This window comes from Canis lupus, chromosome 27 (assembly GCF_048164855.1).
Source record: "Canis lupus baileyi chromosome 27, mCanLup2.hap1, whole genome shotgun sequence".
Classification (NCBI taxonomy): Eukaryota; Metazoa; Chordata; class Mammalia; order Carnivora; family Canidae; genus Canis; species Canis lupus.
In genome coordinates this window covers 17,665,343-17,692,726 of record NC_132864.1, presented here as the reverse complement: position 1 = coordinate 17,692,726, position 27,384 = coordinate 17,665,343, and the positions used below count along the sequence as shown (strand labels likewise).

Sequence of the window (27,384 nt, the reverse complement as noted above, 5' to 3'; positions counted from 1 at the left end):
AGGTCTGCCCATCTGAGAAACAGAAAGTGGCCAGTGTGGCTGCAGCTGAGTGGGTGGGGAGTGGCGGTCTGTGGTTGGACCTTGTGGGACCTTGAGGCCAGTCAGGAAATGAATTCCCTTTTCAAACCAGCCTTTTGATCCTCTGAATATGAGACAGAGGCATCTGCCCATGGCACAGCTAAAAAATAAGAAAAGAAAGGATGATTCTGGACTTAGCCCCAGATCATCCTGTCTTGGGCCTGCAGGCCAGGTTTAAAGAGGCATTGGAATCTGGAGGCACCAGCACCAGGAAGAAGATTCCAAAGGGTTTTTCTTCCTAGAATGGGTTCAGTTTTTCCCCAGTCACAGACTATTTGAGGAATGATTTGTGATTTCCGTTGTGCTTCCAGGTGAATCTTTATGGTTCACTGAACTGCCAAGGGTGGTAAGGCTCGGCTGCTACCTGTCACAGGTGCGCTACCTGGTGTCCGCACAGGTGCAGCTGAGGGTGGCTCCCACCTGGTCTTCTGGCCATCGGCATCCCTCACAGTCACTGCGCAGCTGCCTGGGAGTAAGAGGATACTCCTCTGGGCAGGGGGTTCCGGGGTGAAGGGCAGTGAAATGCTGACACCACATGGAGAATGTCAGGCAGTTACACATAGGGTAATAGTCTCCAGCACCTCCCTCGCTGCCCCTACTACATGACCCCAGGGAAAGGGCACAGGTAGGGGAGGAGCAAGAGGAGCCCAGCTTGAACCTGGCCTTGATTTCTATTAAGTGATCTTGAGCAAGTGTTTCCTTCACTTAGTTTCCCCAAGTGTCAATGGATAGGAGAGCCATGGCCTGGGACTTGTGTGACCCTATACAAACTAAATGGCCTCTAAGCCTTTCTAAATACTGGCAAATTTTCTGATTTATTAATGACAAAGGGAAAAGCATTGCAGAGGAGGAACCTGGCACACAGCCCTTCCCCTGTGTTCCCTTCACCAGCTTTGCAACAAATCGGCAGCACAGCTCGAATTCAATCATGGGGAAAGTGTTAGCCCAATCAACCCTGAGGGACAGTCTACACCATGACTGACCTGCAGCTTTCAAAACTATCACAGGCACCAGAGGTACAGAAAGGCTGACGAGATCCTACAGAGTGGAGGAGTTTAACATGATATGACAAAGGATGGCAACACGTAATCTTGGGCTGAGTTATGGGCCAGGAAAACAGTGGTGATTGAGACACTTGTTGCAATTTGCATACGCATTATTAGGTAAAAAGTATTGTATCAATATTGGGGCATCTGGGGGCCCAGTCAGTTGAGCCTCCAACTCTTGATTTGGGTTCAGGTCATGATCTCAGAGTCCTGGGATCGAGTCCTGCATCGGGTTCCCTGCTCAGCGTGGAGTCCTCTTGAGGATTTCTCTCTCTCCTTCTCCCTCTGCCCCTCCTCCTAATTGTGTGTGCGCATTCTCTCTCTCTCTAAAATAAATCTTTTTTAAATCCTTTTTAAGATTTTATTTATTCATTAATGAGAGACACACAGAGTGAGAGAGGCAGAGACACAGGCAAAGGGAAAAGTAGGCTCCATGCAGGAAGCCCAACGCAGGACTCGATCCCGGGTCTCCAGGATCAGGTCCTGAGCCGAAGGCGGCACCAAACTGCTGAGACACTCGGGCTGCCCCACTCTAAAATAAATCTTTAAAAAAGTATTTTATTGGGGATCCCTGGGTGGCTCAGTGGTTTAGCGCCTGCCTTTGGCCCAGGACGCGATCCTGGAGTCCCAGGATCGAGTCCCGTATCCGGCTCCCTGCATGGAGCCTGCTTCTCTGTCTGCTTCTCCCTCTGCCTGTGTCTCTGCCTCTCTCTCTCTCTCTCCCCCTCTGTCTCTCATGAAAAAATAAATAAAATTTTTTTAAAAATAAAAAATATTGTATCAATATTAAACGTTCTGAGTTTGATTGCACTGTGGTTATGTGTCAAATGTACGTAAAGTGTTTCAAGGTGAAGGGCCATGATGATTACAAACGGTTTTGTAATAACGAGACTATAGAGAGAGACATAAGTCAAATGAGGTGAATGTTAATACTCAGTGAGCCTGGTGAGGATACATGGGTGTTCATTGCACTTCTCTCAATAAAACATATTTTAAAATATAGTGAAAATGTACATTCAGGTGCTCGCAAATGCTGCTCTGTATACACATTATCATGTTGTACTTTCACCACACACCGGGTACTACCATTATCCAATTTTATAGAAAACGAACCCTGGGACCAGTAGTTTGCTGGAGACCCCCTAGCCAGTATGCCGCAAGCCATGATTTGAGTCCAGGGCCACCCTCTGGCTGAGGCTTGGGGTTTTGACACCTTCCCTGTAGCACCTGCCATGCTCAGCTCCCTGGGGCCAGGCCATGCTGTTCCCTGCCTGCAGACTTCTCACTTGCTGTTCTATGCTGTCCTCTCTGCCAGAAGGTGCTCTCTCCTTCCCACACCCTCTCGTGCCCTTTCGAGTCACCCCCAGGAGTGACTTAGATTCCCCAGCCTCAATCAGTTCCCCTGGGGACTATACTCCACTTCTTAGAGTCCTCACTGCACGTGTGATTAGTTCAACGTCAGCTCCTCCTTGAGCACAGGGAAATGCCTGTTTTATTAACTGCTGTAGCCCCAGTACTGGGCACAAAAGTCACTCAAATATTTGCTGGACTGCATTAAATTAAAAGGTGTCAGGATCCCTAGAAAAGCTGCTACTGGAAGAAACAGGAATGCTCAGAACAAAAAAAAAAGGGGACGGGTATCAGGGGAAAACTGAAGAAATCCAAACAAATTTATTTGACTTTAGTTAATGACAATGTGTCAATATAGGTTCAATTGTGACAAATTGTAACAAATATACCATTGCAATGCTAACCGCAGGGGAAATTGGGTGCAGGGTATATGGGGACTCTAACATTTCACAACCTTTCTATAAACCTAAAATGATTCTGAAATAGTTTATGAAATATTTTTAAAGGTATTTTGAAAATTAAAAGGATTTGGGAGGTATTTGTAGACATGAAATAATGGCTAAGACATATTCTAAAGGGCAAAAAGCAAGGTGCAGAAAAGATTTTTGTTTTGTTTTTTTTTAAGAAAAGTCTCTCTAGGGCAGCCCGGGTGGCTCAATGGTTTAGCGCCGCCTTCAGCCCAAGGTGTGATCCTGGAGACCTGGGATCGAGTCCTGCATCGGGCTCCCTGCATGGAGCCTGCTTCTCTCTCTGTCTCTGTCTCTCATGAACAAATAAATAAAATCTTTATTTAAAAAAAAAAAAAGAAAAGGCTCTCTATGCATGCTCGCTTCTACATGCAGGTCAGCAAACTATGTTTTGGGCCAAATTGGCCAGCCACCCATTACTGTATGACTTCACAGCTAAGAATGATTTTCACATTTTTAAATGGTAGAAAAAAAATATGAAAAAACGAATACCATTATGGGATCCAAGAAATGATATGGAATTCAAATTGCAGTGTCCGTCAATACAGTTTTATTGGAGCACGGCCATGCACATTCATGTATGTCTTATCTGTGGCTGCTTTCCTGTGGCAACAACCACAAGCTTGGCTGTCCCCGGAGAGAGAGATGAGAAGTTCCTAACAGCGGTTTCCTGCAGGAAGGAGAACAGATTGGATGGGGAGGCAGGAGTGATGGTTGCTGGATGTATGTTTGATCCCTTCTTAAAAATCCAATTCATTTACCAAAAGAAATTTTGAGGGCAGCCTGGGTGGCTCAACGGTTTAGTGCCGCCTTCAGCCCAGGGCCTGATCCTGGGGACCTGGGATCGAGTCCCACGTCGGGCTCCCTGCATGGAGCCTGCTTCTCCCTCTGCCTCTCTCTCTCTGTCTCTTATGAATAAATAAATAAAAATCTTTAAAAAAAATAAATTTTGAGAAGGAAAATGGGCTTCTCAGGGCCCAGGGGATAGGGCAATGTTGAGACATTTTAAGTCGAAAGGATGATGCTGGAAGGCATTTTGGGTATCTATTACTTTACTGTGTAGAAGCACTTTCCAAAGGTCGGTCGGATCGTGGTGGGCAGAGGGCCTTCTCCTCTGGGGAAGGGAACTCCCCCCAGGATCCAGACACGGCTTCCCACAGTCCCCAGTACACTCGTGGAGGCCTTGGGTGGCACTGGCTTTGACCTGCCTGATTGTTAATCCTTGAGGGTAATCAGAGAGGCCAGCCTGGTGGTGTCCAGGTGCCCCAGGATTATATTTGCTGGGAGAGAAAAGAAGGCAGGAGACAAACGGGGAAGGCAGGAGAGCAGGAAGACTAATAATGTTACAAGTGACTGTTTATTAAATGCATGGGGATACATAGCCCAGGAGTGGTCCCTCTGTCCCCAACATGTGGCGACCATATTTTCCTGGCCCAGCCTTGGGACGTGCGGATTGGCAGACAGCATTCCATTTCTTTTAATACCTTTGAAAAACCTTCTGATTTGTGAATTTCTTTAGGGAAGGCTACGTGTAGTTGCACATTTTAATAAAGGCAGTTCACGAAAATAATAAAATAAAAGTACATGAAACCAGGATTGGCCGGGCAACCCGCACTTGGCCCCTCATAAAAGGCTAATATCCCGGAGCTGCCTTATAAAGCCTGCTCCATCCCGTCCTGACCAGGGTCTTTGAGTGAAAAAAAAAAACAACAACCCCCTAATTGTCATTTAATTAAACAGCACTTTCATGAATATCAATAAATATCTGTCGAATAAATGAATGACACTGAAACACAGCGACCCCTTAAATCATCTACTCTAGGCACGAGGGTACATTTTCACGTGTGTACGTGTGCTTCCCTCGAATAGACTTTCTGCAAGAGGTGGAGAGGGTGAAATTCGATCTTCCAAGTAACCTACCATAAAGCAAGTAAATCTTGACGTAGGGGGTTGAAGAGTGTCCCCCAAAGAGATCTATACCTCCATGCCCTAACCATTGGAACCTAGGAATGTGACCTTAGCTGGAAAGGGTCCTTGCAGATAGAAAGCTGGATCTTGAGATGTGATCATCCTGGATTTGAGACCCAGTTAGAGAGGGGCGCCTGGGTGGCTACGTGGTTGAGCGTCTGTCTACCTTTGGTTCAGGTTGTCATCCCAGGGTCCTGGGATCGAGTCCCACGTCGGGCTCCCTGCAAGGAGCCCGCTTCTCCCCGTGCCTGTGTCTCTGCCTCTCTCTGTGTGTCCTTTGTGAATAAATAAAAATCTTTTTTTAAAAATTTCAAAAAAAAAAAAAAAGGAGAGGGAAGCGGATTGGACTCACTCTGAGGGAGCGGGATGCGGGGGAGGGGAGGATGCGGTCACAAGTCAAGGGACACCTGGGGCCACCAGGAGGCGGGCCAGGCAAGGAAGGACCTTCCCCTAGAGACTACCAGAGGAGCGCAGCCCTGCTGACACCTTGATTTGGGGTTTCTTGCCTCCAGAACTGCGGAAGAACACATTTCTGCTGTTTAAAGTCACTGTATTTCTGGTAATTTGTTGCAGCAGCTGTAGGAACCCCGTGAACCTTAGAACCTAGCTCTTAACTCCATCCGTCACAGCCCTATGACTTTGAGCAAGCTGGTTGGGATCTGGTTCCCGGTCCACTCGCCGGGCAGACCAGATTTCCAGGGCACACATCCCGATATTTGCAAGCGATGCTCAGACGCTGCTCCCTGGCCTCGGGCTCCGCATCTCTGCAGGGGAGGCAAGCATCCCTGATCCATCCTCCCCTCTCAGGGCAGCTTTAGGACACACGAATAATACAGAGTAGAGGAGGAGGTTGAAACGTCTTCGCAGAGTTCACCGGACTCACCCCCAGCCCCCGCCGTACCGCGGGCCACACGCAACCCCCCCCGCCGACCTTGGGAACCATCACCACCCCCCGCCGACTGCCGCGCTGCACGGGCTTCCCCGGGCGCCGCCCAACAGCCCGCGCCTGCGCAGAAGGCAAGCGCTCAGGCCCGCCCCTTGGGGGTGTGGCTTCCTAGGGCCGCTCCGGTTAGGCCTCGCCTGCTTCCGGAGGGAGCGTGCTGACGTCCGGAGCACGTGATCTTGTTCCGGCTCGCCAAAGATGGCGGCCCCCAGGGCGGGAGCGTGAAAGTTGCTGGTGAAAGCCGCCGCCCGTCCGCGCTGGAATCGAAGCAGCAGCGACCGTGCGCCATGTCGCGACTGATCGTTAAAAACCTCCCGAATGGGGTGAGTGCAGAGCGCGGAATCTGGCATCGGGGCCGGCCAGGAGCTGGGGACTAGGAAAGAGATGGCTGGAGGGAATGGAGGGGCTTTGGCCCTTGGGAGGATTCCGGGCGCAGTCGAAACCCAGAAGGGGCAGGGTTCTCGGCAAATCCTTATTTGACGGTCGGGAGAGGGGGTAGTGGCCGCTCAAGGTTTCACAGCCCGCCCGGAAGTACCTGGCTCCCGTCGCGACAGCTCTTTGGGGGGCACCCGTGCCCCGCGTGTGCTGAATGGCCTCCTGCAGCGCCTCGCGTTTGGTCACCGTCTGTGGCCGTTGACTCGCCACGGGGTCGGACCCTGCACTCTGTTCCTCCACCGCTCGGGGCTGGGGCAGAGGCACATGGGGAGAATTAGGGGGCGCCCCTGCCTTTGGGTCCCCACGCCCGCCCTTAGGGCCCGTGGACATAGCTGAAGACAGCCGAGCGCGTGTGCAGGGCTGGAAGTCGTTCATCCGGGAGGCGGAGGCCGGTGCCCCAGTCATGCTTGTCTCTGTTTCCCGGGAGACCGGCACAGAACCAGGCACTGGGTAGGCATGCCGTCAGAACATGCCTGCTGGAGCGGGCGAGGCAGCAGCTGCACGCGTGTGGTGTCAGGCGCCTGGAGGCGGTGGGCCCCGGTGGTTCCTCCTTCCCGATTTCATCGTGGCCTCTGTTTGGATGGAGAGCTCCCACTCCGTTGGTGGGGCCAGTAAGCTCGCTCCCCAGATATAAAATGTACCCTTTGGATAGGATGAGAGACCTTCTGGACTCCTCAGGAGCGTCTCTCTTGAGGAGGAGTGACGACACGAAGCTGTTTCTGCCTTATCGTGGTTTTTAACTTTTCTCTCTTGTGGGAGACCTATGACGGGATCTTAAGAATTCAAACAGTACCCCCAAGAAGAGTGCAAGCAGTATGGTAGTGTATGAAATGAGAAGCGAAGTCTTCCCTCGTGCTAGCTCCGTGCTACCCCCAGTCTCTCTTCAGTGACCTGTTTTTAGGACTCCTCCTAGGTATCGCTCCAGGTCTAAGTAGTGTGCTTTCTCCTCGGTGTCTTGCTCTATTTACCCCAATGACTGCTGACCCTCCCCCATGAAAGGTGAGGAACCCGATCATCTATTCTTTCAGTCTATTATATTACTATTTTTAATTCTTCCATTATTTACCCCAAAGAGTAGACTTTCAGAATACATTATGATCCATCCGTCTGCTTTAGGCAGTGTCTCTTGATGCCTCACTTTGATGGATGAGGATTTTAGCATGGCTACCCTTTTCTTCCCCTTCACTTCCATCTCATTGGGCTTCCTCCCTCATAGGAATGACTCTCTTACCATTGTGTGTCTTGTCTGGTGAATGAAAGAATTAATTAAAAAAAAAAAAAAGACAGTAGTAGCAGCTAACATATGAGAGCCGACTATGTGCCAGGCGCTGTACCAGTTGCTTTCTGTAAAGTAACCCAAGTAATCCTCAGCAAAACCCTACAAAGTAGGTTCCGTTTTATTTATTTAAAGATTTTACTTATTTATTCATGAGAGACACACAGAGAGAGGCAGAGACACAGGCAGAGGGAGAGGCAGGCTCCACACAGGGAGCCCGACGTGGGACTGAGTCCCAAGACCCAGGATCACACCCTTGGCCGAAGGCAGCACCGGCCCGCTGAGCCACCTGGGCTTCCCCCAGTAGGTTCCATTTTAATGATGAAGAACCTGAGCAACAGCAAGGGAAAGTGACTTGCCTGAGGTCACACACAACTGGTAATTCATAGAGCAGGGATCCATTGAATTGAACAGTCTATGTCTAGAATTTGCATTTCCGACCCCTACACCCTACTGTCTCTCTTTTCATGATAGCATGCACTCTTTCTTAACTCTTTCCTTACTTATTTAGCAGTAAGTACTCATTATATTGCTGACATTGTAGACAGTGGGGGATAAGACTCAATCCCCATCTATATGGCATTTACAGTCTAGCAGAGGACACCAGATCACTATGATGTAAGGAGCAGGGATGGAAGCATGACCCAGTGCTGTGTGAGCACAGAGGGCTTGGTCACCTGACCCACCCAAGGAGTTCAGGAGAGGCTTCCTGGGGGAGTTGATTGAACTGAGAATGAAGAGAAGGTAGCCCGGGTCTGCTGGGAAGATTTCATATGGGGAGACAACTCATAAAGCCTCAGAGGTGAGAAGCAGGGAAGGTTGCAAGGCATTTGACAAAAGATAGTGCTGAAGGGGTCAGTCAAGATAGATCATGGAGAATCTCACACTTTACCTTAGCTGCTTATGCTTGAGCCTTTGGCATTAGGAAGTCACCAAGAGGTTCTTTTTTTTTTTTTTTTTTTTTTTTTTTTAAATTTTTTATTTATTTATGATAGTCACACAGAGAGAGAGAGAGGCAGAGACACAGGCAGAGGGAGAAGCAGGCTCCATGCACCGGGAGCCCGATGTGGGATTCGATCCCGGGTCTCCAGGATCACGCCCTGGGCCAAAGGCAGGCGCCAAACCGCTGCGCCACCCAGGGATCCCCACCAAGAGGTTCTTGACGGAGGAATAATGGGGTCAGATTTGAGTCTGGTGGCTCCCAAGTAATGGGGAAGATGAATTCGCTGCCTTTTATGTATCTGAGCTGAGTCACAGATCTTGATTCTGTAGACCTTGGGTAGATCATTTATCCTGTATGAGCTTCCTTTTCTCCTCTATAAAATGGGGATAATAATTCCAGACTCATAGGGAGATACAAAGTTTTAATGAGCAGAGTTTACTAAGAACATGCCTCAGAAAATGTGTTTTCCCTTCCTACTAGGCTGCCAAGGTCTGTAGTTTCTTGAATCTTAGACTTTATTTTAGCTACTTGTGGGGTTCTTGGTGTCCATACTGCTACCCACACACAGATCTCCCAGAAACTGTTTGGAAGACTCACCGAATTGAGGAATAAGGCTGAAGTGAGAATGGGGGGATGCCAGGGCCCAATTTCCATAATGTTGGGTCCCTTGATCGAATAATAATAATAACGTTAATAAATTAGTGTTCTAGTGCTACTGTAAGAAATTACCTCAAACTTAGTGGTTTGAACAATAAACTTTTATTATCTTACAGTTTAGGAGGGGAGAAATCCTAAAATGAAGGTGTTGGCAGGGCTGCCTTCGTTTTGGAGACCCTGGGGAGAATCTGTTTCCTTGCCTTTTTTCAGCTTCTCGATGCTGCCTGTGCTTCTTGATTTTTGGCCATATTCTGAATGGTCAAAGCCAACAGCGAGGCATCTTGCAGTCTCTTTCTTTCTCTGTCTTTTAAAGTTTTTATTTATTTATTTGTGGAGAGAACATGAATGAGGGTAGGGGCAGAGAGAGAGAGAGAGAAGCAGACTTGTTGCTGAGCAGGAAGCTGGACATGTGGCTCAATCCCAGGACCCTGAGATCGTGACCTGAGCCGAAGGCAGAGGCTTAACTGACAGCTCCCAGGTGCCCCCTTGCAGTCTCTTTCTGTCTTCAACATCACATTGCCTTTTCCAGTCCTGACTCTCCTGCCTCTCTTGCATAATGGGACATGGACATTGGATCCGCCAGGATGATCCAGGATAACTTCCCCATCTCTAAGATCCTTAACAAAATCACATTTGTGAAATCACTTTGGCCATGTACAGTCACATGCTCACAGGTCCCAGGGATTAGGACATGGACGTGTCTCTGGGTACTTCGTTATTCCCTCTACCACAGTGAGCAAACAAGTATAACTTACCACATTCGTTCATTTGTGCATTTATTCTGACATCATCAGGTATTGGCTCTGGAGCAGCCACGGTGCTGGCCTCCTTACATCATGGGTCTCTTTATCCTCTGAACAGCCCATACCATAGGATGACTTCATTGCAGCCATTGGTGAAGTAAGCCAGGCAGTGTCTGAGCCAGAGCTGGAGCCAGCCCCACTGCAGAGCACACTGTGCCCCAGCCTTGTCTGACTTTGCCTTCAGTGAATCTCAGGGCCCTGGGTCTCCTTCCTGCCCCCTTGGCTCTGATAACTCCTTGCTCCTCCCTCACTGCGCCCCTTCTATTGTAGATGAAGGAGGACCGTTTCAGGCAGCTGTTTGCCTCCTTTGGCACGTTGACAGACTGCAGCCTGAAGTTCACCAAAGATGGCAAGTTCCGTAAGTTTGGCTTCATTGGCTTCAAGTCTGAGGAAGAGGCCCTGTCGGCACTGAACCATTTCAACAGGAGTTTTATCGACACTTCCCGGATCACGGTGAGTCAGTCTTTGCCCACTGTGACAGGGAAGCACCAGGGACCTCTGGGGAACAAAGGAGGCCTGTGTCCTGGGTGAGGAGGTGTCAGGAGAGCTTCCTGGAGGAGGAAGTCCCATCCCTGTCGCTCATGTACATTTCTATTATTTTTTAATTTTTTTTCACTCATGTACATTTAATGACTTGGTAAAACATCCGTAACGCTTTGTTGAGAAGAGAAAACCAGATGTTAGACAAGTATGTATAACGTGATCCCATTCACACAGAACCACAGTTCTTAATTTATACGTGTGTGAAACACAGAAAGAGCCATGCAGAAGGATTTTTACCAAAACATTAATTTCTCTGTTTGGGTAATAGGAATTGGTGTAAAAACATTTTTTCCCCCCACTTTCCTTTTACTTGTCTGTTGATTTGGGTTTTGTACTTTGGGCTCTTGTCATTGCTACAGAAACAGCAGAACTCTTTTGAAAGTCTAGAAAGGGGAGTGGCCAGAAGTGCAGCCCCTTTGTGGGGGAGGAGTGTTTTGAGGGAACGTGTCATCTCAGGCTTGACCTTGAGCACTTCCAGGCTTCTGAGTTGTCACCCACCTCTCATTGCCCTGGAGCAGTTCTCTGGGGCTAGCTGAGCTCCATGGGGGCCAGCTGAGCTCACTCCATGGTAATTACGGTGATTCCGGAAGCTGTTAGCTTAGCCTTGCCTCGTGCCAGACCCTGTGTCAGCCACCCTAGGGGCTAGATGGCTGAGAACTCCCACTCTAGGGCCAGCCTCCCCCCACCCCAACCCACCCAGCCGTCTCCACTTTGTTACCTTCTCCCAGGGTGACTGGCTGGGGCAAGTGACTTCACATTTCCCATCTGAGAAGTGGGGAGGTCTTGGCTGCTCCCTCCTTCTGTTTGGGAGGCTCCGTGTATTCCTGCTTGCCGAGGACTCCTGACTGCCTGGTGTGTGGAATTTGTTGCTAAGTGTAGTGACTGTAATGACTTTAGGGACTGGAGGCCAGTGGAGGCCAACAATTGGACAGTTAGGGTTTGAGCTGCGCAGGCTCACCTATACACGGATTTTTTTGTAAATACATTTTCTCTTATGTTTTCCTTAACGTTCTTTTTTCTAGCTTGTTGTAACAATATAGTACATAACACATATGACACACAAAATACAAGTTAATCGATTATTATTGGTAGGGCTTCCGGTCAACAGTAGACTTCTAGTAGTTAGGTTTTTGGGGGAGTTGAAAGTTATGTACAGATTTTTAATTCCACAGGGAAGGGGTCAGTGCCCCTAACCCCATGTTGTTCAAGGGTCAATTATAATTTGCTTTAACTGACTCAACTAGTAAATGACAGCTGCCTTTTTCAAAAGCCCAACTCTGAGGTGCTGAAGGGTAGCACCTGTGCTGGGCTGGTGGCAAGTGTCCTCATCACTCTCTCTCTCCTGTGCAGGTGGAGTTCTGTAAGTCATTTGGGGACCCAACAAAGCCCCGAGCCTGGAGCAAACATGCTCAGAAAACAAAACAGTCTAAGAATCCTTCAAAAGACAAAGATTTTGTCCCCACAGAACCTAAGAAAGTACGTACATGGTTACTCCCACTTGCATCCCCCAGGTCAGCAAGGCAGTCACCCCTGTGGGGGGAGGGGGGAAGGCAGGGCAGTGGGAACGGGAAGGACCAGAGACTCCCTCGCAGATAGTTCCTCAAAGATACAGATACAATGAAACGCTGGGACACCTGCACCCCGATGTTTCTAGCAGCAATGTCCACGATAGCCAAACTGTGGAAGGAGCCTCGGTGTCCAACGAAAGATGAATGGATAAAGAAGATGTGGTTTATGTATACAATGGAATATTACTCAGCTATTAGAAATGACAAATACCCACCATTTGCTTCAACGTGGATGGAACTGGAGGGTATTATGCTGAGTGAAATAAGTCAGTTGGAGAAGGACAAACATTATATGGTCTCATTCATTTGGGGAATATAAATAATAGTGAAAGGGAATAGAAAGGAAGGGAGAAGAAATGGGTAGGAAATATCAGAAAGGGAGACAGAACATGAAGACTCCTAACTCTGGGAAATGAACTAGGGGTGGTGGAAGGGGAGGAGGGCAGGGGGTGGGGGTGAATTGGTGACGGGCACTGAAGGGGGCACTTGACAGGATGAGCACTGGGTGTTATTCTGTATGTTGGCAAATTGAACACCAATAAAAAATAAATTTATTATTAAAAAAAAAAAAAAGATAGTTCCTCAAGATGGCCCCTCCTCAGACAATGTCTTCTGTCCCCCCTCATTGTTCGTCTGTAATCCTCCTTGTCTGTGCCTTCTATTTGCAGGATGACAAGACAAAAAAGGTAGCAAGTGAGCTGGAGAAGGTGAGCGAGTGTGTCCTGTGGACCCAGAGGGGAGGTACCCAGGATGGCACTGGGAGGGCTGTGGCAGGCTCAGATGGAGGGAGGCAGCCTGGCAAGCAGAGACATGCCTCTCGTCTTCCCTTAACACATCTCTGGGGCTTTTTAGTCTATTTATGTGATGACGAGTGTACCCAGCTGATCCCAGGGGTCCTCCAGAGGCTGGCAGGAGAAAGGAGCTTGGGGTAGGGGTAGTTAGAGCAGATGTCCTCGCTGAGCCTTCTCTGCCTGGTCTCCCTTCTCCCCACGTCCCTGGTGCCACCAGCTGAAGGAAGACACTGAGTTCCAGGAGTTCCTGTCAGCACACCAGAAGCGGACACAGACAGCCACTTGGGCGAATGATGCCCTGGACATCGAGCCCTTGAAAGGGAAGAGCAAGCCTCCTGCCAGTGACTACCTGAACTTTGACTCTGACTCAGGACAGGAGAGTGACGAGGAGGGAGCTGGGGAGGACCCAGAAGGTGAGGGCATCCATGTGCACCCTGTCTGCCTGAGTATGTGCCCCTGTGTGTGTCCTGGCTTGTGGATGTGACCTTGGGCCCTTTGGTGACAGACCCAGGAAATGACGTGAGACACTGTCCTCTGTGGGGGCAATTATTCAACCCAAGATATGCCCTGACCTATCCTGGTTCCAGTCAGTCAGATATTTATTGAGCTCCTGAATGCCAGGTACTACTTTGGGCATTGAGGATAGAGCACAGTGAGCAAAAGACAAAAGAATCCTGCTCTGCATGGAGCTGTCATTCTAGTTGGGGGAGAGAATACAAAATTAAGTCCACTATTTAGGATGATATTTAAAGATGAGCGCCATGGAGAGAAAGCAAGAAAGGGGGTAGGAGGGCTCCTGGGGAAGGCCCCTGAGGTGGGGAGGGAGGGGCCTCTGTCCTGGAAGGGGCTCACAGCATAGTGTGGGAGCAGAGAGAACCTGAGCAGTTGCAGTCCAGAGTAGGAACTGCTCTGGTTGTGGGTCACTCGTAATTTTGCTTGAAGGTGAGAGAAGGGATTTAATGTGAATTTTATGCCTGGTTAAGTTTTTGTGCAAAACTGGGGTCCAGAGGGCTCACTGGGAGTTGGTGGGGTACAGCAGGGGAGAGGCAGGAAGGGGGGGATTGCAGGCCAAGGGGAGAACATGGCCAGGACACACAGGAAAGGGCAGTGCAGGTGTCTGAGGGGGCCCTGCATGGTTTGGGGTGGCTGGAGAGGAGGCGCTGGAGATGGGGGAGAAGCCAGTCAGCTCACACATGCCTGGTGAGCATGGGTGTCCTGCAAGCGTCTGCAAACCACTGGAAAGTTTTAGGCAAGGAGTGACAATCCTGTCTGTGCTCTCAGAATAATCACATAGGCTGCAGTGGAAAGAGCAGATTGAGGAGGGCAAGTCTGGTGCAGGGCACTAGTGAGGAGCTACGGAGCTCTCTGGACTCATGTGAAATATCAGAACTCCCAACAGTTTCACCCTGATTAACGTTACATATCAGCAGACCCACGGGGGGTGTTCGGTGCGTCATGCCACTCGCGGTGGCTCCGCCATGCTCTCTGCCTTCCAGGCCTCTGCCCTCCCCTGACTGTCACTGACCCCGGCCTCCCTTTTTTGCAGACGACGATGGCCACAAACCCAGGGCAGCCGTGCAGAAGGAGCTGTCCGACATGGATTACCTAAAATCCAAGATGGTGAAGTCTGAGTCGCTGTCATCTTTGGAAGAGGAGGAGAGTGAAGACGAAGCTGTGAGCTGCGGGGAAGAGAGTGGGGCCGAGGAGGAGGCCCCTGGCGCTGCACCCACCCAGCAGGACAGAGGGAAGCCAGTGGCCGGCCCGGAGCAGGGTGCCCCATCTGAGAATGAGATACCAGGGGCAGCCCGAGCCGAGGTGTGTGTGGTGGAATGCACAGTGGCTCTTGGGAGGTGGTGGGAGGAGGGGGGACAGCTGTCCTCATCCTCACTCACCTTTCCTGAAGGCAGCTCAGCAGCCCAGCGACCTGCCTTCAGCTCTCAGCCCTGCCCTGTGCTTGCTGTGTGACATCAGGCAAGCACTTCTCCCCTCTGAGTTTATTTTCTATGTGGACTTGGACAAGCCACCTCCCTTCTGGAGCTGTGGGGTGTTAATGAGCTGCACAAGGGACCTGGGTGTAGGATGCTTTGTGCTTAGTAGCAGGGTAGGCAGGTGTGAGCCACAGTTGACCATAGTAGATGGAATGAATTGAGTACTTAACTATCTGCTGGGCTGTCATTTGTTATTAAATCTTATGACAGCTTTCTGGGGAGTGGGGGATTCTTGTCCCATTTTATAGGGAAGGAAACAGGCCTAGCAAAGGAAAGTGTGCCCAAGGTCACAGCTGGGAAGTATTGGGGTCAGGACTCAGACCAGGCCTGCTGGGCTCTGAAGTCTACATTACAGACGTGGGTGCTGCCTTTGGCGACAGCTATCTTTTCTCTGCTAGGGCGTCCTCTCCCCTCAGACACGGGGCAGGTCATGTTTGGGTCCCCATCCCCTCACGTCCCTCTTCTCCACCTGGCCCTCTTCAAGGCTCCAGACATCACTGCTCTCTTTTCTTTCCTTGGCACCCTCCCTCCTTGATTTTCGGCCCCTTCTCTTTGCCACAACCTGTCCTTATCTCCTAAAAATGTGTATTTCAGAGAGGTAGTCGAGTATATGGCAAAGTCAGAGAGCTATGGGTTCAAAATCCCAGCTCCAACACAGAGTAGCCATGGGGCCAGGGTGAGGTGCTTTGCCTCATGCTGCTGATCCTCATCTAGGATGATGGCACGGCAATGGCCTCTGTGTCCGGTTTCCAAAACCCCTGTGCCTAACCATATGCTGGCATTCAAAATTTCAGAGTTTGGGAAGATACCTCAATGCCTCGTGCAGTGTATGTAGCACCCTCAGCGGGGTCTCGGGCAGCACCCCATGATCAAGCACATGTCTGTTTCCACAGCAAAACCAGAAACAACCACTTGTGCTACAAGGGGTAAAGGTAGATGTTGGTTGTCTCACATCAACTCAGCAGATTTTGCTGGTCAAGGACTTGAAGTCAGGGCAAGTTTTGTTGCCGAAGGAATTATAGAAAATTTAGATTTTTTTCAGAGCTATTTGGATTTCAGAATTATAAAGACAATCCTGAACCCATACCTCTCTAAGGTGGTTGTGAAGATTTAATAGGCTAGGAGCATTTAGAAAGTGCTTTGGACGAGTGTCTGACACAGAGTTAAGGCCTAAATCAATGGTAGCAAGTATCACGATACCTCAAAGCTCCATCCGATACACCCTGCCCCTCATAGCCTGAAGCCCCCGTTAACACACTCTTACCTCCACCTCCAGCCATTGCACATCCTTGGCAGGCATAATGCTCGTGAGCATTCCCTGGTTCACGCTGGCAGCAGGTGCCTCACTGAGATATCTGGCTCTGCCTCCTGCATCTGTACCAAGGAACTCACTGTGGCCATTTCTGTTCTTCACCATCATTCAGGCAGACAAACTGGCAAACCAAAAGGAACCTACCACCCCCTACACTGTGAAGCTGCGTGGTGCCCCATTCAATGTCACAGAGGTACGTACCAACAGTGCAAGAAGGGCAAGGAGATCCTGGGAGAATAGGAGGCTCCGCCGCATGGGGGTGGGGTGGGGTTTTAGGATTATTGAGGACTTGAACTAGAAGGGATTGGAGTCAAAAAGGTGAAGATCTCAGGTGTTGTCAGGGTCAAGAAACAGGTGGCTCTACAGAGACTGAGGAAGACTGGTCCTATACATGAGGAGCAGAAGATGCTCTCTGGACAATTTCTAGGGGTGCTGGGGTGCTCAGTTGGTTAAGCATCCCAACTCCTTATCAGCTCAGGCCATGATTTGAGTCCTGAGATCAAGCCCCACGTCGGCTCTGTGCTCAGTGTGGAATCTGCTTGGAACTTTCTCCTTCTTTCGCTGCTCTTCTGACCCCCCCATGTTCTCTCCATCGCAAAACTAAATATATCTTTAAAAAACATTTCTTTTTTAAACATGAGCTGGTAAACACTTAGGGCTTTGTGATCAATATAGTCTCTGTTGCGACTACTCAACGCTGATGTTGTACCATTGAGGCAGCCCTAAAAGATAGGTAGACCAATAGGCATGGTTGTGTGCCAATAAATTATTGACAAAAACAGGCCATGGGCCACATTTGGCCTGCATATTGTAGTTTGCTGACTCTGGGTTTATACAGCAGAGAACTTTTTAATTTACTTCCTTGTGAAAGTAATAACAAGTTCAGCCTAGAAAATTTTTTAACAGCTAAATAAAGAGAAGTGAAATTACCTATAACTAAGATGACCATATAAAATGTCTTCCAGCTGAGTTGAGAGTGAGAGGAGTGCTAACCAGATAGGGTGCCAGAATGTAGGTCTACTTCCTGCAAGTGTAATCCCTATAGCCTACTTCCTACAAGTGTACTTCCTATAAGCCTACTTCCTACAGGCAAAATCCCTTACAGGCATACTTCCTGCAGGTTTAATTACTGTCCCAAGCAAAGTGGAGAAAATCCTCCCGCCAATCCACACACACCCCTATATCCCACTAAGTGACAACCAATAATAAATTCTGAGTATATCTTCCTAAACATTTTTTTCTTTGTATATAAACACTAACTTTTGTTTTCTAGTTTTAAAAATCATTCCTGTAGGAACTCTTTTGAACCTTTTTTCCCCTCTATTATAACAATATGTTAAAAATATCTTTGAATGTTCAATTTTCAGCTACAACATCTCTGTTCATGTTGTGTGTTATTTCTTGCTCTGAGCACATTGTGATATATACTCATCGGGTCCTATAAGGTGGAGCATAAGGGTTGTTTCCAATTTTCTGTTAATAATAACGTTAATAATGATTAATAATTCTGCTAACAGTAATGCAGTCAGCATTCCTTGAGACGAGGTGAGAAGATTTTTATTTTTTATTTATTTGTTTTTTTCTGTGAAGGTCAGTGCAGATTTTAGGCTTTGGGGACCATTTGGGGTCAGGAGCACGTTTCTTCATTTCTTCTTTTTTTAAATACCCTTCAAAAATGTAGAAACCATTCTTAGCTCACAGGGTCATACAAAAGCAGGCTATGGGCAGTATTTGACCTGCGGGCCACAGTTTGCCAACCCTTGCTCCAAGTAAATACTTGATGCAAGGGCACACACAAACATTCTCAAGGCTTTGATACAGAGTGTCAGTTGCCCCCTGGAAGCATTGCTAATTTATACTCCCTTCAGCAGAGTATGAAAGTGCCCACTTCTGCGGATCCTGAGTATTCATCTTTTGCAATATGACAGGTGTAAATGGTGTCTCATTTTAATTTATATTTTAAATTATTGGTGGCATCGATCATTCTTTCACATTTGTAAATCACATGTACATCTCTGTTTAAAGTGCCTGGCCAGGGACACCCGGGTGACTCAGCAGTCGAGTGTCTGTCTTTGACTCCGAGTGTGATCCCGGGGACCAGGATCAAGTCACGCATGGGGCTCCTGTGGGGAGCCTGCTTCTCCCTCTGCCTATGTCTCTGCCTCTGTCTCTGTGTCTTTCATGAATAAATAAATAAAATCTTAAAAAAAAAAAAAAAAAAAAGGTACCTAGCCATATCTTTGTCCTTTTTTCCCTCTTGAAGTGTTCATCTTTTTTGATAGTCTGTATATTTACTAATGTTTAAAAATTAAGCTAATCAGTTAATCCACATAGGCAGCATTTGGGTCACACCAGACTATCCAGTTAGCTGGTAAATTAGAGTCCTTCTGGAAAAAAAGAAATTCATCTAGCCACACTCTTCTGTATGTTGCATCTTCTACTTGATGGTACATCCTGGGGATCTTCCAAATTAGGACATTCTTTTTCATGATACATTATATTCTACTGTTTCAATGTGCTACACTTTATTTTTTTTTTTATTTATTATTTTTTTTAATTTTTATTTATTTATGATAGGCACACAGTGAGAGAGAGAGAGGCAGAGACACAGGCAGAGGGAGAAGCAGGCTCCATGCACCGGGAGCCCGACGTGGGATTTGATCCTGGGTCTCCAGGATCGCGCCCTGGGCCAAAGGCAGGCGCTAAACCGCTGCGCCACCCAGGGATCCCTTTTTTTTTTTTTTTTTTTTTTAATTTTTATTTATTTATACACTTTAGTTTCAATACCAAACATGCAGAAAATCATGCTTTGTTTTTTTAGAGGTTTTATTTATTTGAGAGAGAGCAAGAGCACGAGCAGAGGAAGGGGCAGAGGGAGAAGCAGGCTCCCCACAGAGTTGTGAGCCTGACGTGGAGCTCGATCCCAGGACCCTGAGATTATGACCTGAGCCGAAGGCACTTAACCAACTGAGCTACCCAGGTGCCCTGAAAATCATGCTTTAATTTAAAAAAAAAATAAGTAGATACTAGGTGGCTTTTGCAAAATTAATTCATAAAAAAATAGTGACTTTTTCTCTCTCCGTGAACAAAAACAAAATGAAATAGAAGAAAAAGTTTGTATATAAACCAGAAAGAAAACCTACCTTTAGATAGTTTGATATTACATGTGTGTGTGTCTGTGTGTGTAGGGAGGCTTTATAGATACTCTAATAAAAATTTTATAGGTTCTATATAAAGAAAACTTTAAACAGCAGTGAGGAATTTAAAAGAATACTTACATAAAGGGAAAGCTGTACATTTTGAGAATGTAAAGATGGTAATTCTCTAATTATGGATAAATGAGTAAGTTCAGTTATAGTTCATTAGGATGGGGGCATGTCATAGAGCATTGTGGAATATCGTGCAAGAAATAGAGCCTTTCCCTGCAAGATACTACAGCAATTAATATAGTCTGGTTCAGGCAAAGTCGTGGACAGGTTGATGGGGTAGAATAGAATCCAGATATAAACTATTTTTTATTAGCATTTACATGAGGATTATGGGGAATGTTTCATATCAATGAGGAGAGAGATTTTTTTTTCTTTAGTAATGGGACAACCTGTTAACCTTTTTGAAGAAAGAAAGAAAAAAAAAGATGGCTCTCTGCCTTACTCCTTATAGCAAGATAAACTTCAGATGTATCAAAAGCTTTAAAAAATGAGACTATAAAAGTTATAGGAGAAAAGCATTGGTGAATTTACTTATAATATTAGACTGAAACAGGGCTCCCTGAGCCGTTTGCAGAACTTGGCCATAAGGAAAAAAATGGACTGATTGATGACACAACAGTTATAACTTCTATAAGACAGCAAGTGTCATAAAGTTGAAAGACCACAGACATTTGTAACCAAACAGCAGGCAAAATCTGGTTTCTTTACAAATAGATCGATCAATATTGGGACCTGTGACCTGACAGGAAAAGGGACCACAGGTTGGAGGTCTTCTAAGGAAGACAATTCGTATGGCCAGTATAACTGCTTGAGTTCACTCATAGTTAAAGGTCAAAACTGGAAAATTACATTTTGCAAAAATTTCAAAAGCTCAGTAATACTTTCATGCGCTCTTGGCAGAAGTGTGCAGTGCAGCTTTTTGGAGGGCAATTTGGAAGCATCAGTCAAAATTTAGAATTTCCATACGTTTGACCTAGCAATTCTAATGCGAGAAATTTGTTCTATAAGTGAATGAACCAAATACGCCAAGATTTCAGTACAAGAATATTCACTGCTCTTGTGTTACTGTTGTATTTGTGACTTAATCTTTCAATTTGTGTCATGTCACTTATAAACACAAAAAGCAGTAAACAGCCTTTATACTTTATCACTAGAGAAGTGGCTAAGTTGGTGGGTCTCAGCTGGGGATGGTTGGCCCCCTCTAGAGAAAACTTGGCAATATCTGGAGGGGTTTTTGATGGTTGCAGCTGAGGAGGGATGCTCCTGGCATCCAGGGGTGGAAAGTAGAGATGTTGCCAAATACCCTACAATGCACAGGACAGCCCCTTACCACAGAGTGATCAGGCCCAAAATTTCCATAGTGCCCAGATTAGAAAACTCAAGGTTAACTCAGGTTTAGTTATCTTGAGTTAACTAAAGTGTGGCACATTGGAACAGTACAATATAATGTGCCATGAAAAAGAATATTCTGATACGGAAGATCCTCAGGATGTTCCATCATACATACAATGTACAGAAGACTGTATGGATAGATGAATTTCTTTCTGGAAGAAGATGCACCTTACATCGTATGCTGGATTTCTCAGTAGGCACATAAAAATGAGGAAAATATTTTTTTGGGAGAATTTGATAATTTGACATTTTAAAAAAATGGAGGTAGGAACAGGAAAAATTCACACCTTTATTGGACTTCTTCCATTCGTTGTGTAGTGCTTGGATTTTTATGGTTGCCTGGATAGTCTAAGCTTTCCCAAAGGACTTACACCAGTACACAGATGAAAAGGGGCCTCCTACTTTCATTTTTTTTTTTTCCTACTTTCATTTTTAATAAAAAGCTAACAAGAGTGAGCTGGGTGTTGGAATTAGGAATTTTGTTTTATTTGGCATTTGCTAACATTGTATATATCTGTGTGTTTCTGCATATATAAAAACATGTGTTTAATCACCTTCATGTCCAAAATAGAAGAGTTCAGAAAATCTGAGACCGTCTACAACAGCACTTTTTTTTTAATTTCATATATTTTTTATTTAAATTCAATTAGCCAACATAGTACATCGTTAGTTTCAGATGTACTTTTTTTTTTTAGTATGGATTTTTTTTAATTATTTTTTTTTAGTATGGATTTTTTTAAAATTATTTTTTTAATTATTTTTTTTATTGGAGTTCAATTTGCCAACATATAGCATAACACCCAGGGCTCATCCCATCAAGGGCCCCCCTCACTGCCCGTCACCCAGTCACCCCCACCCCCCGCCCACCTCCCTTTCTACCACTCCTAGTTTGTTTCCCAGAGTTAGGAGTCTCTCATGTTCTACAACAGCACTTTTGATTGCTGTGTCTCACCTTCATGAAGTAACATGGACAAACATTCATGCATTCATGAGAAATGGCAAAAGCAGTTAACCCCAAATATATAAAAAGGTCCTTAGGAAAAAGAGATCAGAACAATGCCTGAAAATGCCAATTGGAACATTACTATTTTATATATAGATCTGTATTTTTCACTCCTCCAACTTTTAGTTCCAAACTCATCTAAGGTAGTTTTATTTCATGTTGAAGAAAAGATTTGTGTTTAGCAGTGAGAGAGAAGCTGAAGGGTGAAACGCTGTGGAGGCCTTTCTGAATTCAGAAATTCGGCCCCTATCTCTTTGTTAGGTTGCACTTATATTAGTGAGTTGATAAAAGAGGGAAACTTCTCTTCTTGTAGAAGAACGTTCTAGAATTCCTGGCACCTCTGCGACCAGTGGCCATTCGGATAGTGAGAAATGCTCACGGAAACAAAACAGGTAAGGCCTGGGCTATTTCGGGTGGGTGTGTGGAGGCAGAGAGCAAGGATGGAAGGTTGGGCAGCTGCCTCAGGGGGGATGTTTTCAGGGCCAGTGTCATATTGGTTTTGTGTCCCCTGTTTTGTGAACCCCTGTGGAGGGGTTCAAGCACTTGGGACAAGTGTCTGCCTCTGGCAGTCTCGTATGTAGCTTTCTGCTGCTCCTCTCCTCTACCCCCCCGCCCCCACCCTCAGCCTATGCTCATGCTAGTGGATTCACCAGTTCTGTTTAAACACATGTCCCTCGGCTTGGGGCTGGCTGGGCCAAGTCTGTGGTCAGCTCTCCCAACGGGCGCACTCTGAAATGCTGCACATGGGTGGTATTGCCTCTGCTGCCCTCTCGCCCGCCTTTCCCAGTCTGATGGCCAGCCTACTTCCTAGGCTTTGGAGGGGTGGGGACCATGCTGGAAGGGAGGGTCTGAGCTTGGAGCGCTGGAATCCTACCTGTGCCTACTTGCTGGCCAGGTGGGGAGGCTGCAGGACATGGAGCAGCAGAACTGGTGCCCCTCTGAGAACTGCACCAAGGACCTCTGGCTGGGGGAGGCCAGGCAGCACTGGGCATGTAGGGTGTCCTTGGCAAGAAGATTCCTACATGGGCAGAGGGGTTGTGAACTGTGGGAGCTGACATCTGAGGAAGAAAGGGTGCCTACTTTAGGGGTGGTCTGGTCACTTTTGAGCATCTGCATTTCCTTCCCAACTCTCTGAGCCTGAAGCCCAGTTTACCAGGCAGCTCCATTCAGCCAGTCTGTGTGTTCTTGCATACTTACCTGAGTGCAGTAAAGGAAGGGCTCTGCATCATTCCAGCGTAGCCACTTACCGGCCCTGTGACCTTGGATGAGGGACTTGGCCTCTGTTTCTCATCTGTGCTTGGGGCAGTGCTATCTTGTTACATTGCGAGGATTCAGTGAGTTAATACACAGCATTTAAAGAATGCTGAATGCCTACTGCATACTCTCTGAAAGCTGCTATTGGTGGTGGTGGTGGTAGAGGTGGTATCCCCGGTTTCCTAGTACTTTGGAGACCACAGGGTAAGCAGGGATCAGCCAAAGGGAGCAGGAAGGAGCATATTGGAGCTGTCAGGGCTAAGAAAAAAACCATATTAGAGGCTCGGGAGCTGGAGGGAGCTTGGCATGGGAACAGAATGTTTCTGAGGAGCAACAGAATGTCCCCTTGGAAGAGCCTAGACCTTACTAATGATCACGGACTTCAGTGTGGATATAGGAGCCCCACAGGGGTAGGGAGGCACAGTTGGATATAGAACAGTCCCCTGGCTGGTGGGGCCCACGAGGGGCAGGTGGTCTGGGTTGGACTTTTGCAGCCATCCAGGGAAGGATCGATGGTGGGCTGGACTGGAGTGTGGCAGACAGGGAAGAGGATAGAGAATGTTTATGGAGATAGATGAGGTACTTACCTTTGGGAACAGAGAGGAAGGAGGAATCCTAGGAGGGAATGAATAGCCTTATGATAGAGCCCTGGACCCGTGGGCTTTGGACCAGGTACAGCACTGCCACCTCTTAGCCATGATGCTCTGCTGCCTCACGGGGTCGAGGGCCTGTGAGTTGAAGAATGTGAGGCCTCCTGTGCTCTAGGAAACAGTCCCATATACTTGTCTGTGTGTACACCGGGGCCATCGACAGAATCATTGTTGAGATAGCCACTCAGGTGCTGAGCTGGTCACAGTACTTTAGCCTCGGCAGGTCTCCTCCAGAGAAGGCCATGGAGGGGAGGAGGTGGTTCAGGTGGGGTGAAGGTGAGGCTGGAAGGGAGCTGATGGCCTCCTGTGTTCCTGACTCCTACGATCTGACACCTTCATCTGAAAAACCAGACTTTGGGGTCCCAACACTCCCTGTAAAAAGTGTGGCTGGGGGGCGGGGGGATCAGGGAGAGTCCACCTGTATTTTGGAGACTTGGCAAAAATAGGGGTTTTCCAGCACTTTCTGCTCAGATTCCCCCAAACACCAGCGCAGTGTGGGTGTTCCTGTGTGACTTCCACCAGTGTCTGCAGATTCTACCTTTGTCATTGTTCCTTTTCAGGGTATATCTTTGTGGACTTCCGCAGTGAAGAGGAAATAAAGCAAGCTCTGAAATGCAACAGGGAATACATGGGTAAGGAACCAGCCTCTGCCTGGTTGCAAGGCTTCATTCACTCATTCATTTACTTTGTTATGTTTTTATGGAGGGTCCGCTCTGCCCAACACTGGTTTAGACCCTAGGGATACAGAAAGTGTAGTGAACTAGGATGTCAGCCTCCCAGAGGTCAGAGTAAGCTGAGATAGAGGGGGGAGAGACAGGCAATCATCAGATGGGCCCGGACTGGAGCAGGTGGATTTTAAGACAGGATTGTGCCTACTTGGGCCTCACTAAGAAAGTAACATTAGAGCAAAACCCACAAGAGTAGCAGGAGCAAGCTCTGGCTCTGGGGGCAGTGCACAGAGATTGTTCATCAACGGTATGAGGCAGGTCTCCAGGGTTGGCTGTCCTGTGAAACCTTAGCACAGGCAGAGCCAGGGAGTGTGCCCTGAGGGGTAGAGGATGCAGTATAGCATGTGGCCCAGGTAGCCAGGTAGGCTCCCCCCAGGATTGAAGCTGAATGTGCAGGAGGAGTGAGATTTGGGGAGAGGGCCCTTCCCGTTCAGGCCCATCACCAGCCCTGACCTCTACCCTGGTAATAGAACTGGGTGCCAGCACTCTTACCTTGGGTGTGGCACCTGGAAGGCAGTGAAGGAGAGTTTGGACCACCACCCAGGAGTCTCTGGCGAGTTCCAGGCCTGCCCTGGAGCCCTGATTCCTCTCCTCCTGCAGGTGGACGCTACATTGAGATATTTAGGGAAAAGAATGTCCCCACAACCAAGGGGCCCCTAAAGAATAGTGCTAAACCCTGGCAAGGCCGGACCCTTGGGGAAAACGAAGAGGAGGAAGACCTGGCCGACTCCGGGAGGCTCTTCATACGAAACCTGCCCTATACCAGCACCGAGGAGGACTTGCAGCGGCTCTTCTCCAAATTCGGTAGGGACGCTGCCTCCAGCTTAACATGCATGTGCACCTGTAGCGCATAGTGTGCGAGCAGGTGGCCTGGGTTCAAGTACGGTACGCCTCCCATCAGCTCCTGACCATGGGCAGATGGTTTCCTTCTCGTCTCTGTTCTGTCACCCACAGATGGGGTTGATGGCTCCTGAGCTGCTGTGAGCACTCCCATGTCATGGACATAGGGGGTTAGCAGGGCTCCCCATGTAAGGTCGCATCAGAGGCATCGTGTGCTGTCTGAACCCATTGGCTCCTCACTCTCACTGTCTGAACTTGGAGCAGAAAAGATTTAGAGACATTCTGCTGATCTAGTTCCTGCTAGCTGAACTCTTGCTGCTCAGTGTTTGAAGTCCAGTGGCTAGAGGCACGAACGTGACAGGGCTCCTAGGTCTGACCTCTACCACCTGAGAGCTCCACTCTCCCAACCAAGTGTCCCAAGTGGATTTGATAGCAAGGGTCATGTTTGTCACAGTCGCTGCCGTTGCTGTGTCTCAGGCGAGAATGGGAAGGCCTGAGGTTCAGCTCGGCACTCGGGGATGTGTGTGTGTGTGTGTGTGTGTGTGTGTGTGTAAGAGAGAGAGGTTGGGGCTGTTGAAAGGAGGTCTGGCAGCTTTGGGATCCCTCACTTCTGTTTAGAGGCCAGCTGTGGGTCGTGAGGATCTGAGCTTGCTTGAGTGGCTGTTGTGGGGGCAGGGAGGCCCCCCGGTAGGATTCTCCCAGCCTGTAGCTGTGGGTTTGCACAGCTGCCTGGGTGAGGGGATGAGCAGTGGCCTCCAGGTTTCAATGGGGGAGGACAAAGACTGGGAGGGGGACGGGCACTCCCTGGTGTTGAACACCAAGGCCAGTTCAGAAAAGCTGTACCCAGCACACACCTCTAGGGCACTAACTGTGGGACAGGCGCTGTTCAGTACATACAGGTACTGACTCATTCATGGATGTGCTGACACCTGCCCTGTGAGTTAGGCCCTCTTAGGATGCCATCATACAGAGGAGAAACTGAGGCACGTGGAGGCTGGTAGTCTGGCCCCCGGCCACATGTGTGGTAGATGTTGGAGGCAGGATCCAGCCCAGGCACCTATACTTTTAAGTAGACACATAAAGGATTGCGGAAGGCCACTCTTGACCTTTGAGGTAGTCTCACAGCAACTGCTTGCCACCTTGTTCCGTGGGCTAGGTGGCCATGACCATCCTGGAAAGAGCAGCTCTTATGTGTTAAAACCCATCGCCTGATGGGTGCCCAGCACTCAGGCCCAGCCCCAGTCCCTGAGATACTGACACCTGTCCTGTTCTCAGGTCCCCTGTCTGAGCTTCATTACCCCATCGACAGCCTGACCAAGAAGCCCAAGGGCTTTGCCTTCGTCACCTTCATGTTTCCTGAGCATGCTGTGAGGGCCTACGCTGAAGTGGACGGGCAGGTGTTCCAGGTGACTGCTCAGGGTTGGCGGACCATGGCTAGTCCCAGGTGATGGGGAGAGGAAGTGAGCCTACATGTATGGGAGCCCACATTTCTAAGCAAATGCACATGGAGTGTGAAGCCACCACCTTATAGGAGCTGGTGAAGGGTAGCTCTCCGAAGGCAGGGCCCTTCAGCACCTAGGACAGCACCTGGCACATAGATGCTCAGACTCTTTGTCAAATGAGCAAATAGGCTCTATGTTCCCAGAAATACCACTTGGGAGAGAAACTAGAAGAAGAGTTTGGACCTGGTCATTTTAAACAGCCATAGTAGGATATAAGAAACTCTTCTTTTTTTTCTAGTGTTACCTCCCCCTTCCTCACTACTCCCTTCTTATCATCCCCCTCCAGGGCAGGATGCTCCATGTGTTACCATCCACCATCAAGAAAGAAGCCAGTGAGGACACTGATACCCAAGGATCATCTTATAAGAAGAAGAAAGAATCTAAAGACAAAGCCAACAGCTCCAGGTCCTTACCAGCCTCTGGGCCCCACCCCTCCAGCTGACCGCGTGCTCTGGTTCCTTGGGTTCACCTCTCATCCATGACCTTGCTGAGCTCTACTTTCCTTTTCTGCTTAATGGGGGAGGGATCACAGTGGTGCCTTACTTTCTTGATATTGTAAGAATTAAATGAGTTAATATAAGCAAAGTGCTTAGTGCACAAAATTAGTGCTTGTCAAATGTAAATGTCAAGGATCACAT

The 27,384-nt window shown here is 48.1% G+C and overlaps 1 protein-coding gene across 1 annotated transcript in view; it reads left to right on the top strand.

Moving 5' to 3' along the window:
• Window positions 1–5,971: 5,971 nt before the first annotated feature.
• The window catches only part of RBM19 (RNA binding motif protein 19), a 122,981-nt gene continuing 101,568 nt past the window's right edge, over window positions 5,972–27,384 (top strand). Inside the window, exons 1-12 of the mRNA XM_072802635.1 lie at window positions 5,972–6,175; window positions 10,237–10,419; window positions 11,860–11,985; window positions 12,746–12,784; window positions 13,086–13,281; window positions 14,415–14,683; window positions 16,281–16,361; window positions 22,086–22,164; window positions 24,237–24,308; window positions 25,005–25,208; window positions 26,520–26,650; window positions 27,033–27,151. Coding sequence (XP_072658736.1) covers window positions 6,140–6,175; window positions 10,237–10,419; window positions 11,860–11,985; window positions 12,746–12,784; window positions 13,086–13,281; window positions 14,415–14,683; window positions 16,281–16,361; window positions 22,086–22,164; window positions 24,237–24,308; window positions 25,005–25,208; window positions 26,520–26,650; window positions 27,033–27,151 — 1,535 coding nt within the window. The 5' untranslated portion in view covers window positions 5,972–6,139. The remainder of the gene's footprint in view (window positions 6,176–10,236; window positions 10,420–11,859; window positions 11,986–12,745; window positions 12,785–13,085; window positions 13,282–14,414; window positions 14,684–16,280; window positions 16,362–22,085; window positions 22,165–24,236; window positions 24,309–25,004; window positions 25,209–26,519; window positions 26,651–27,032; window positions 27,152–27,384) is intronic.